The 13442-nt window shown below is 43.5% G+C and overlaps 1 protein-coding gene across 1 annotated transcript in view; it reads left to right on the top strand.

Moving 5' to 3' along the window:
- The window catches only part of LOC104839232 (protoheme IX farnesyltransferase, mitochondrial), a 104898-nt gene extending 91674 nt beyond the window's left edge, over positions 1 to 13224 (top strand). Inside the window, exon 7 of the mRNA XM_010579429.1 lies at positions 12138 to 13224. Within this exon, the coding sequence (XP_010577731.1) occupies positions 12138 to 12580 (443 nt within the window). The 3' untranslated portion in view covers positions 12581 to 13224. The remainder of the gene's footprint in view (positions 1 to 12137) is intronic.
- The last annotated feature ends 218 nt before the right edge of the window (positions 13225 to 13442 follow it).

Genomic DNA, 13442 nt, shown 5'->3' on the forward strand with positions numbered 1-13442 from the left:
TTTTTACACCCCTCATAAAACACTGATCTCTTCAGCAGCTAAACTCTGACACAATTAGGGCTTGTTTTTCCTGCCAGCTAGAAACTTAAGAATCAAAGTAGCTCCACATACTTATATTCTGAAGAAACTAATGAAGTTCAATTAACAGGTCTGTTAAGAATTGTTTTAGCGCACACTTGTCCCACAGTGTGCCATATTTAAGGCTTGAATAATACTTTCAACAACAAGGCTTTTAACCAGAAATTATCAGAATCTGTGCAAAATCCAGTCTTCACTTATGCTACACACTCCTTCATTTCTGTGTGCACGCCGTTCTTCATTTATGCTATGCACTTCCTATAAAAGTCAGTCTGAATTGGCTTTGTGTACACATGTTGTGATACAGATCTAATCCAGAGCTAGGATGAAAGGTTTTGTGGGTGTTTTTTTTAAACGTGTGTACTACTTCTATACAAACATTTACTTCTCTGAAAGTCATTTTTATATTTAGACCTATAAATGGTATGTATGTATATGTATAGTGTCTCATATTAAGGAGTGCATAACAGACATCATTAGAAGCTCTGTATTTCTAAAGAGAAGAGAATGAAATAAAAACACAAAATAGATATTTTTAAGGACTGTATCATTCTGGCTGCAGTCGCCTAGATCTTGGATCTTACGTTGTTTAGGGATTTCTGCGTTGGTTTTGGCATCTCTTTGCAGAGTTGATGCTAAAAGATGATTCTCATGTGCCCATGCTTCACCTGCGAAGTCCAGCCTGGAAGAGCTGGCACGAAGAGCTCCATCTTACCAAAAGCCCTTGCTGTAGAGGCTGTCACAGTTCAAATTTTCACCTCTGGTTTTAAAATGCCAGCTAAACTGCTGCAGCTAAAGCCCAGCACATTGAAGTAAACTGGCACTGATTATCATTATCTTTAATTCGTCAAATTACAACTTGCTCTTCAAGACCTATTTCGCAAAGAGCGAAGCTGTCCCTGTGCGGCAGGCAGGGCAGGCAGCAGAGACCACTGTCTTCGTCCCAAGCAAGCTCTTCCTCTCTAATTTGCAGCTGAGATGTGGTTAAGTGTCCCTCTGCCAGCTCTGCTGTGGAGGGGATAATCTCTGGCAATGATGCCATCAGTGGAAGCTGATAACTTTAAACCACCCGAGCAGACTTTGCCAGAACATTATGATCTGCGCTGGTGTGTAACCCGATGTATTGTTTGTTCTGGGTAGCTAAAACCTTCTGCGGTCACCTCCCAGGCTGTGTCAGCGAGGCCAGGCAGCTGGTTTAGCAGTGGAAGAGATGTTACTGAGCTGATATTGGTCTTTGTAATGAAGTGCACCTGGGGAGTCCTGAAAATGGTGACCTGAATGTAATATTTTAGTGCATTTCAGTATTAAAAAAAAAAAACCAAACCCACAAACACCTTTAAAAAGAAAAGAGAGAAATAGAAGAAAAGGATTGCATTGTAGACTATCATTTCCAGTGTTACACATTCTACCATTGCGAACAAGAAGAGAGTTCAGCACCTAGCAGCATCAGACCCATGTGGAGGACAAGGGTGCATCCACATGCATACATACACGACGTGCAGACCTGCATCCCTTCTCTAACCAGCCTACCCACAGTTGTTGAACTCATTAATAATGTGTAATTAGCTTGGAGACTTAACCTAGTTTTAGGTAGAGGTGTGAAAATGCATTTGCACCTCGTTTAAAAAAAAGATCATTCCACTCAATAACAAAGAGGAATGTGAAGGAAGGGAGTTAGAAAACTAATGAGAAGGAAGGTTCTCACCACTTAACTGGTGGTTTTTTGAGTTTACATTTTCCTGTGGATTTTTTCTCTCCTTGTAACCTTCTCACAGCAGCACATTGTTGTACATGTTGCTGGTTGTAGGGAAAACAGTATTTAAGTGTAGACCTTTCATTACCATTTGAGGGGGGGCAACAAAACGTTACACCATACTGTATGGTACCCGAGGACAGCCATGTCTGCACTCTTCTGAAACGTCAGGAGTTCAATAACATCACTGGCGTGGTTCATAGATATTGCTGCAAGATGCTCTTGGTCGTTCGAGAGAGTTGGAGATGATTCCTAGTTTCCAGAGATAATAACAAAGAGTCTTAGGTTGGAGCAGCCTTGTTATAATTTGTCCTCATTTTGTTTATAACTTTCTTATTTCAAAGATTAATACCTTGACAGATTCTTGCACAAGAAACAAATATCACATATTTGCAGATAAAAATCTGGGACCTTTATATTTCCAGTGATGCCAACACTTGCTGCTATTTCTTACAGGACACATCTTTTGCAGATCTTACGGTGATTCCCAGTGATGCTTGCTTCCATTTCTGCCCCTGATAGGTAACTTTAATGGTATGCTCTTAAGCCTGATTGAAAATCCTGCCCCCAACCCTGGATTTTGTGCCAACATAATTTAGGGAAAACCTTACATTTCAAAAGTGAAAGATAAGGTTATCTCTGGGAAGATGTGGAATTCTTTGTTGTGGGTTTGGGGGGTTTTGTGTTTTTTTTTAATGGCAGCTGTTTGAAATTGATGAAAGATGGGGAATGTTAACATTTCCTCATTGGGGGAGCCGAGCGCAGGTGAGATGGTCAAAGGTGCGTGATAAATGTAATTTATCACGTGGATATCGCTACCACGTATCTGGTGTATTTATGCACAACTTAACTGCCAGCCGGTGATTTGCAGTAACACATTTGCTTCCTTGAAAGCAGATTTCATTGCTCCTTTGTGGTATTATTCATTTCTAAAGAGATTTGTTTTTCTAGTAAATCTAGACACCCTCAAATTATTTCTCCCGATTTTGCAAAGGAAGGACTAGCGGGAAAATAATGAAATTCACTTAAAGCCTTAAGTGATAGCATAAAGAAAGGAAGAAGAAGCAAAGCTTGGCAGCATGTCCTGTTCTGTGCTGGATCCTCCTCCTGCGTGGGATCCACATGCAGGAGAGCTCCTGGCTGTGCCACGCTGCTGTTGAGCCTGCGTACAGACATCTTTAGGAAGTAACAGAGCTATTTATTTTGGCATGTGAGAGGCACGATGTATCCATGCTTTAAATTACTCTTGTTTTGCTGGTCTTTCTCCTCAGACTAATGCTGCAGCTTGCTTGTTAGAAATGTTTGTTGTCTATTTAAACTTGTTATTTCTAGTTAGCAGAAAAACTGAATCTGGAGTAAACATTTCCAAGTGCCATAGCCCATGTTTTGCCTTACACATTTTGCACTTCTTCCGCCAACCTTTCTGTGCTAATGCACTGAAGGCTCCATCGCAGCCGGCGAGCTGTATCGGTGTCTTAGAGCAGAGCAATTCAGTGCCACGGTGTTCATACAAACCACCCAGTTAGATGGAAGTGACAAGCAGGGGTCCTCAACATAATGTGCTTATCAGTTAAGGGGATTTATTCTGAGTAGGTGGCAGTGGCATAGCAGATAACAGCCCTGACAGCATAGCAGACATCACAGACCCGTGGTGGCCTGGAGCCATAGGTATTACTGCACCAAAGAATGTTTATCTCAAGAGACTATTTAGTTTATCTCAGATGCTCCACTTCTGGTCTCGCTTTCCTGAAAGACATCTTGTACTGATTTTCATTCATTTTCAGAAATTTAAATAATTCCTGGGGCTGTGGAATTTATAGACTGAGTATCAATTGTAATCATGTGGAGGCTGATTTTTAAATTGCCTTTACTTTGTAATTCAAATTGTGTTGTATGGTAGACATTAATTATGTCAGCCAACATCTATTTACAAATGGGGATTTAAAAACGGGCAGTTCTTATCAGCTAGTGACATTTGGCAGATGGATGGTTTCAGTAACAAAAAAAGAGAATAGGGGAGAAGGGGGGGCTGTGCCCAACCTGTCAATGGCTGGAGTCTCTCATACCTTCCCCGGTGTAGCACTTGTCTGCCAGGAGGAGGGAGAGCAAAGCAACAGCTTAATTGCATGCAGAATAAGCTTGGAGATCTTTGTGTCCCTTCCAGTTAAGCACTTTGAGCTTTCAAAGCCCCTTGATGTGCGAGGAGGTCTGGGAGCCAGCCAACCCTCCCCACCGGAGCACGGCAGCTCCGCCGTCCTGCCGCAGGACCAGAGGAGGCTCCAGCCGTAAACTACCTCTAGTAAACTCAGGTTTTTGGGGTTTCACTTCTTAGATGAAAGATGACAGAATTTGTGGTCTGTTCCAGAGGAAGCAGAGATATTCATGTCACTGACATCTGAGAATTGGAAGCTGGGGGCCCAGGAGTGTGCTTTGTGGGGTAAAAACCAAGGCAGAGGGACAGTACTAGTAAGCAGCTGGTCTGAATTTAGGACAAAAGCCAGTGGGCTATTTTCCCCCCCTTTCCATCTTCACAAGAGACAAAAGAAATGGCAGTTCCACCGTTGGGGCGTCTGGGGGACCGACCCCACGAATTCACAGGTGACATGCCCTTACCCGGTTCTCTGCCCCACGCGTGGCTGTTGGGGCACGGGGAGGAGATGGGGCTGCGCAGCAGCCCCCGTACCCCGGGTGTGTGACACAACACCCGGGGGAGAAGCCCTGATGCCTCGGGTGTGTGACAGAACACTCGCGGGAGAAGCACGGCAGGGGGGTCTGCAGGAGGGACTCCCACCCTCAGGTTACATGGGAGCCCCAGAGGGAGCCTGGAAGAGGCGGTTGATGAGGAGCCCGGCGTGGCTGTGCAGGTTTGCAATCCTCTGCTGAGTCTGGTCCTTTGGCAAATACTTCCTAAACATATTTGCACATAACAAATGGTCTGTGCAAAGACCGTATTTTCATCTTACCCAACAGGCTCACTTTTTTTATGGCATCTGTTGCTGGGGTTAGCGAAGACGAATTATGTATGACCCTGTTGTTTTTCTCAACCTGGCCTGTATAATGAAAAGTGTTTCCCTGTGAGGCTTTCAGCTGTAGTAACCTGTTGTGTGTCACACAAAAAGTGTGCACGCCTGTCTGTATCCATATGCACACAGCTTTTCTCCACATGGCGAGCGTACCTGAGGACATCTGGTTTCTTCCTGTTAAGGGCAGTGGCCAGGGACACTCCCTCGAGGTGAAGAACCCTACTGCCAACTTCATTTCCCATTCGTGGTGGACACCGAGGATCATCCTTTTGTTTTGCAGACAAGCTGTAGACACGGCCAACATCCCCTTCCCTTTATGTGCTGCAGCAGAGAAGTCTATCGCAGCCCCGAGACGCTCCTGTTCCACAAGCCTTTTGTGCCGTCCTTCAAAAGAAACAGCTATTGAAACCCATGACCATGAAGCTTTTGAGTTTTCCAGTGTTTTCCTCCTCAGCCTTCGTTTACATGACCGTGTAACCTTGAGGGCGCACAATTAGGGCTGCACGCGGGGCTGTGCGTGGCCGCACTGACAGCCGGGACCATTGTTTGCAGCCCAGAGACCTTGTGCAAAGCTTTAGAAGCGATACTTTTCCTTTTTTCCTTCTCAAGGCTGCTTAGCCGCTCACGCAGCACCTGACACAAGCACTAGCATCTGCTTTTGTTTTCCAGTGGAAGCAGAAGTGCCGGTTGTTGTCTTGCTGTGGTGCTAGTATAGGAAATGCCACAGTGGTAAAATAGGGGGGAATTGCATCAGTTTGGTTAAGGTTTGTGACTAGATAGTTCCCAAATGTCTTTGCGTTTGAGAAGGCTTCATAATCACAAATTAAGATGTAAGTTTTGTAGAGCTAATCCCTTTTCTACTCCCAAAGACAACAATAAAAATTAAATAGTAGGTAACATTTCCTCAGGAGTGATTGTATCAGGGCAGTATCTTGACCGCTTATAATCGGAGGCCAATTGATTTACCCTAACAGTCATTTTCCATCATCGAAATAAGCTGAAGGAAAGGCAGTAATTACTGCATCTTCCAACTCTCCTTCACAAACAGAAAATGCCACTGCCAGCTTAATAAACCAATCCTTACGTAGCAGGATACTACAGCTGTGTTATGGACATGATTCTCCAAACCGCTCTGAATATTTGTACCAACTCCCCCAAATAATCCTTTGGGTGTTTAATATTACACTGAATCTGCAATGAGCAACAAGGCTTTGACAAGACTTCAAAATCTTTCTTTACCCCCATAACTGCTGCATAGTTAGAAATCTCTAAGGAAGACTACCGTGTTAAGCTTGTTGGGCATGAGCAGAAAAGAAAAGAAAGAAAATAAAAGGTTTGGCGATTTATCCAGTACGTTTCCTGCGAGTGTAACATCCTGTAAAAATCCTGCAGGGCCACAGTGAAGAGTTTTGGACTGGTTATGTTAAATTTCCTGTAGAAAAAGTAAAAAACACAATCTGAGGCAGCACGGTTGCTCACAAGCAGGTGGCTACAGCTGGACCAAGTCAAGTCTCTGAGCTCTAATCTACCTTGTCTGGATTAAAGAGGAGTAATTTGTTCAACATCTTTCAAGGTAGGAGAGCCAGTTGTGTGCTATCAAGTAAAACGGTGTGTGGTTGTTTCCTGACTACAATCCATTAAAAGGCTGAGCTTAGACTACCAAAGCCTTCCCCTCCTGACAGCAGCCAAACTCATACCAGTTTCCTAGAGGCAAAAGGCCGGTGCTTTCCTCTAATAAGTCAGGGAGCTACCAAGGTCTGGAAATAATTTTAAAATTCCTTCACATTATTCAAGGCAGAAGAATTACTAAAATTGTGCTTTAAGCAAAACAGCATTCTTAGGTTGCCAAGGCAGTAAACACCAGGTTTGGGAAATGCAGTAAGATTTCAACATCTGTTTTGGAGCTGATATTTTAACCATTCCATGTTTATTTTAATGCCTGGTTGGCCACCTCCCAGTCATACATATGCAGCACCAAAGCAAAGACAGAAGGAGCGAGTCCGTTCTTGAATTGATGATACAGATCAGCTCCCCCTTCCTTATTTTCTTTGTTTTATTGATTAAGTAAATAGGTGTTTGTCCTGTCTAGAGCTTGAAAGTGATACCAGAGGTTTGCAGAACACTGTGTAGAGGGAAGGCACTGCGTGTTGTCTAAAGAACAATGAGAACGATAAGGAGAAATAATAAGTTGTTCATCTCCGGTGTGTTTTCAGGAACACCATGTCAATGCAGCAGTCTCTGTAGATAACCTTGGAGATGTTTGCCTCGACTTGTGCAGACAAGCCTGTGTTCATCTGCCTGCCTGGGCTGGTTGGACTTCAGCTGGCTCTGCTCCAGGGGCTGGTGCTCCCACCCACACGCTGTGCTCCAGCCTGTGCCTTCTTGTAGCTTAAGTCCTTTTCTGCCCTGGAAGAACTTGCCTTCAGAAATTTTTCAGAGGTTTTTAATTGGATCATCCCAAACTATTGTGTCTTGTTTAAGGCAGACAGCTGAAATAATTCAGCTGCGGGTGAAATCATCGCTACTGCTCCATGTGCCAACTGTACAATGTATAAAGTTCTTTGATGATGAAAGGTATTGCCAGCATGAAAGAGGCATATTTCAAATCGCTGCTTAAGAGAGTGGCATCCACAGCATGGGACAGTCAAGCAGGATCCAAACATTACTTCTGCCCTTTAGTGGATGAGAAAATAGCTTTGCAGTCCTCAGGTTGCTTTACGTGAATGAATTGGTTTGCTCAGAAGGATGTTACCGGCATGATTTCTGTTGGCACTGATAGCTCAGCAGCTGAATGTGCCCACTCTTTCTTGAGCAGGTGATGTACAGACTTGAACAGGTTCTGTATCCTTTACAGGACATGCGAAGTTTGGGGGACTCGCACTAGGGTCTGGAGCTTTTCGTCCCTGGGTCACTGATGCTGGCACGAGCCCAGGATGGACAGGACAAGAAGCTGTTGCTACCTGATTGCTCTGCTCTTCTCTCCATGTGTTAACCAGTGGTCAGAGTTCACACCCTGCAAGGACTTAACACCCTCAAAACCATCTTCCAGTTTCCTGCTCTTAGGTGCTCTTTTTAGCAGAGAGACCAAGGACTCAACAGGCTCAGGCGCTGGCATTGCTCCCTCACCTGAGATTTGGACCATCCAGCAAACGAGGTCATCATAAATTGCTTTAAAAGGAATAAAACATGAGATTTTAATCAAAGTTTAGAGGTACCACATGGCCTTCTTGACACTGTGAAGCGCATAACTTCAGAGGGGGATGCTTCTTGCTCTTGTAGTTCTGAAAATTAGACTGTCAGCTACTGTGGTTTGCAAGCCCAGAATCACTAGTTGCTTTTGGAAGTCTCATCGCACAATTATTTCCAAGTCTTACCCAAATTTATTGAACCTTGAAACTTCTTGCCAAGCAGTTACTCAATGACTGTGGAATTTAGTGTCTTGTTTGTTTTAGGAAAAATGCAATTTATAAAGCTTCAGTATTTCACTAGATAAAAATATATTTACAGAAAGAAAGAACCATTTTCTACTTTCTTCAATGCCAGTTGACATTTTGGCTCTATCTTAGATATTAAAATAAAAATCTCAGCTTGTTCTTGTTTATTAAAAAGAAGATATATTACTATTTAAATACTTCTAAAAGAATTTAAGGAAAGAAATAATAGCTTAACCTTAAAATTCATGATGAACCATAAAACCTGTTATTTATCTTTAACTCTGTGGATGCTATAGGACCTACCTGGTTCTCTGCAATCCTGTAACTTTTGAGATGATTTAATCTAGTATAAAGTGATTAAACAATAGGAACCCAACCAGGAAACATTTTATACCTATTTTGCACACGAGAATGAAAGAATACTGGAGACCTGGGTCCTGTTTGCCTAAAAAGACTTCTTTTTTTTTTTTTTTCCAAAATCAACCAGGACTTGCCTGACGAGGTATCAGGATTTATAAGTGTCTGCTCACAGCTGTCCCAGGTTCTCACACTTGGAGAAGTGAAGAGGTTGGAAGTGGTCATGAACAAGCTAAATTTGCAGCTATTAAAAATTTGGCCAAAAGGCCAAAGAATTTGGGATATCCACGAGCCAGGTACTTGTGGTCTTGCAATTCATAAACACTTGCGGAAAAGCAGAGAGATCAAATGTGAATTTCTATCAGTCTGCCTGCGCTCAGGTTTTCCATGTGCCAAGGAGCCCAAGGGCTGCGTTGTCCCGGGATGCTGGCTCTCTCCCACTGCCAAAGCAAGTGCGATGGCTCTGCTCCGACGGTCAGCTTTGATTTTGTGAACTCTGTGCCAGCTCCACGTGTTACAGTTGTGAATGACCTCGTCTGGTCTTCACTTAATTATAAACTCCATAGAGAAAAAGGAGATTTGCATTGATTAAACTGAGTTCCCAAACTGTTGGGAACTGCACAGAAGCAGCAGAGTAGACTCTGCACTATTCTGAAGCAGGTTAGTCTCCAGAGTTAGTCTCGCTGTAATATTGCTTAAAAACACTGCTGACCTAATTATGACATAGTTAACATTCATCTAGTAATTAATGAGTATTACAGTGTCTGCTCTGGGCTTGACAGGATTCCTACTGTGGGCTCATTTGATGCTGAATTGTACTGTACCATGTGCTGTGCTTTGCAAGTCATCAGTCTTACGTGACACTTAAAAATCTCTGACAACCTGACAATCTCAGCCTGGGCAGAGGAAATTACAGGATGTCCAAGGCACATGGGAAACTAACAAAAAGATTGGGTCAGTTAAATTCCTCATAATGGGCTATTAAATTGTTTTACTGTTCAGCTTCTCTGTAAAATATCAATTATCTCAATGGTTGTAATGTAATCAAAGTAATTAAATTCCAAAGGCTTGCATGTAAAAACCAGAGCTTTGTAAATGGGAATCCAGCCTCAAGTAGTCTAGTTGGTCTGTTTGTGTTTAAAAGTTTCTCCAGATGACTTTTTTTTTTAATGGTGTTATAGTTAGAGAACTGTTAAAGGGTTTTGTGTGTTTGAGGTTTAGGGTGTGTTTTGAGCTTGGCTGCACACAACGTTTGAACAATTGAATAAGCAAAGCCCGCGTTACAGCCGAAACACAGGGACGCAGCACATGCCAGATGAGAAGCCGGCTGGCCTCTAGCCGTGGGAAGCAGGGACAGCCTCTGCCTCTGGATCCTGGCCCCAGTTCCATCTGCTTAGGTTTCCTCAGCTGATGGATAATTGTAGCTTACCTTTCCCTAAGTTATGAAAAATGACAAACTAATGTCTCTAAAGCACTTTAGATATGAAACTTGAAAAATATTCCTATCTTAGGTTTATCACATTCAGGATCTTGCCTCCGGTAATACTTTTTACAAGAATAGGAAAAAGCTAAAGAATGATATATTACAAGAACATTTTCCCCATTGTTTCTTCTGGTGTAGGGAATACTCTTTGATTAAGTTTTATTTCAGTTTATTTCAGTAGAGCTACTCCTTTAGGTTTCAGAACTGAATCAAATCCTATTTTGTTAGGGCCAAAATTACTTTTGTTGTCACGATTTTCTGAAATTAATGGTAATTTTGGGGTGCACCATTTTCAGCTGTCTTAAAAGGTTCCAATTTAGAGAAGGTGCTAAGCATCCACACCCTGAAAGTCGACTTCAGTAGGATCGAATGGCAGGATTTGCAAGCGTTTGGGGCTGTAGTCCAGGAAATCACCTGTAAGTTGTAGCAGGCAATGTTGTTCTGAAATCTGCATGCCCAATATATGAGCATCTATCTCCATGCTTCATGTAATCAACTTTCAGAGGCATATACTCACCTGATGGAGTATTTGTTACTCATTTTAAAAAGCAATGAGACAGGTCTTTTATACCACTACTAGATCTTACAAGCAACTGGAAACCCACATTAAGTCTAATCGGCTGTTCCTTCACTGGTTGATAATGTAGGGCAAAAGAAGGGCTCTTTTGCAAACTTAGATTGTTATTATTTGCATGATAACACCAGTGTATGGTGTGTTGTTTAAGACAAGAACTAGACATGCACAGCCCCAAGGAGCATAGAGCCAGAACAGGTGGAGAGAAGACATGAACCATGAAGCAGTTCAAAGAAGACAGTGACTTGGTCTTTGTTAGAGCCCGAGCAGTTGCTGGGGGAGAAGTGAACGTTTGGGGAAGAATTTAAATACATTAACCTGTGTGCAGATAAGTGTTGCTGTTTCTGTTTCTATCAAGTCATTAAGAAAATGATAGACACGTGGCTCCAATGGAGAAGTAGTTTCTATAGAGAATGAGCTCATGGTGGCAGGGAGATGCAAAGAAAGTGTTAATGCTGGAGCAGAGTGTTTGTGAGCTGGGGAAACAAAAGGAAAATCCAGGAATGCTCATAATGTGCAACAGCCTTGGGGGATTTTTTGTGTCTTCAGACAAAATTAGTGAAGGGAGTTTACTCTTAGGGCCTCCTTGAAGCTCGCCAAAATCAGCATATAAGCTGCTTCTGCCTCGATAAGCCCTGTACCATGTCCCAAGGATAGCTGTGGAAAATTGTGGTGCCTCCATAGCTCCTTTTTAAATGTAAAAGTAGGTAATTGGTGTGAATAGAGTTACTTGGTCAAACTACTTAGAAATTCCTGCAATTGGTTTGAAGAAGCAAAATGTTCTCCATCTTCTGTCACCTCATTAGCAGCTTCTGCCGGTTCTGCCGCCTGCCTGAGGTCTGTGATTGAGGTGCTGCCCCACCGTGAGCAATTCCCTCCCTTCACACAATGGGCAAACAGAAAGCTCAGCCATGCTTCAGGCTACCAAAGTGCTGGTATTTTCCCAGTTCTCAGGAAGAAGCAGCTTATCTTCCTTTTTTGCTGTCATTGAGCCGAGCTCCCTGTTTCTGGTCAATGTGACACTCTGCTCTGGATGCACCAACTTAGGAACCCAGGAGTGGAAGTTAGAGGCTCCCAGGAAAACAGTCTCTTGCCCAGCTTTTCTTCATTTCCATCAATCCTCCCTCAGGTAGAGACTGAATTGGTGCAGAAACCAATTAGCAGTGGTTCATTAGGAAGAAGTGACTTGTTGAAATGCTTTTCAAATTAAGTGCTCCAAAAACAAAGAACGACGGTGCGCAACCCTATGTAAATGCCGTTAAAAACAGAGCATGCCTATGTCTTACAGAGCGTGCCTTGTCTTCTGCATAGAGTGGTGTTACAGGTTCATAGCGCTGCTCTTTTGCAGATACAGCCCGAATCTGCTGAGGTCTTTGTGTAGTACTTCTTGCAGTGGCCCTCTAATGCATGTTTCCTTCTCTCTCTCCTACTGCAGGTGCGTTACTCTTAGGAGGAATCCTCTATTCCTGGCAGTTCCCTCACTTCAACGCCCTGAGCTGGGGTCTGCGGGAAGATTACTCCCGAGGAGGATACTGTATGATGTCCGTCACCCACCCGGGGCTGTGCAGGCGGGTAGCTCTGCGTCACTGCTTGGCCTTAATTGGACTCTCAACGGTGGCTCCTGTTCTCGACATCACCACGTGGACTTTCCCCATCATTTCGCTCCCTATCAACCTCTACATCTCCTACCTCGGCTTTCGGTTCTACAGGGATGCAGACCGCAGCAGCTCCAGGAAGCTCTTCTTCTGCAGTCTGTGGCATTTGCCAATGCTGCTGCTTGTCATGTTCACGTGCAAGAAATCGTTCCTAGAGAAGGAAGACAAAGGCGATCCGCTTGGTGAAAGTCATGGGAGGGCTATGGAAATTAGATTGCCTTAAATGTCAATAACTTGTCATCCTCGTGACACATCAGGTAGTATATTTTAGTAATTACAAGGGGGAAACCTGTGGGGATCTGTCTGAAGAAGAATCATTTGTGCCTAGCGACCACTTCATGCGATAATTTTGTTTTCTTCTGAAAGGGAATAGACACGAGAGCTTAAAGCATTCACGGGCGTTAGGCCCGTTCACTCATCATGGATTACAATTTAGCCTATGTCAGAAGCACATCACTTTGGGGTGACCTTCCAAAGCCTCCGTGAGTTGTGGTCTCTCATCTTGTGGATAGGTTTTTAGTTAGCAAGTCACATGCGCACACTTAGTAACCGCCAGCACTGGCAGCCTTGGCGAAGCCGTCAGGAAGCGACAGATGAATGATTTATCACCCCTTCTTCCCAAGCATCCTTTCCAAATTAAGCTTTGAGGCACATGGTGGGTTGGGTGTACTCTTCTTGTCTCAATCCGTGCTGTCCCTGCTCTGATATTACGCGGAAGCCTTCAGTTTCTGAGGCTTTTTTCAATCAGCTACTTTTCCCAAGGTTCCCATTCACCCCGGTAGATTTTTAGTTTTCATACAGCTGGCACAATGCTAAAGGAGTAAGAAAGCTGTCTTTCAGCACACTGCACATCAGCATTTAAACAACCTCCAGATGAACCGCTATTCTGTAGCGTATACCTTGAACACATCCTGGACCATTCTGCTGTACATCCATCACGGGGAATTTCTGACTCCCGTGTGGTTTTGCGTCATTAGAGTTTGAGCCCTGTGTGTCAGACCTTCGACTGGTAAAAATTGCCATTAATGTTTATGTCAGTGACGCTTTGAAAAGGTGTAGGAGGTGAAAACCAGTTCTCAGAGTCT

Source organism: Haliaeetus leucocephalus, unplaced genomic scaffold (genome assembly GCF_000737465.1).
Source record: "Haliaeetus leucocephalus isolate CR32 unplaced genomic scaffold, Haliaeetus_leucocephalus-4.0 Scaffold657, whole genome shotgun sequence".
Taxonomy (NCBI): Eukaryota; Metazoa; Chordata; class Aves; order Accipitriformes; family Accipitridae; genus Haliaeetus; species Haliaeetus leucocephalus.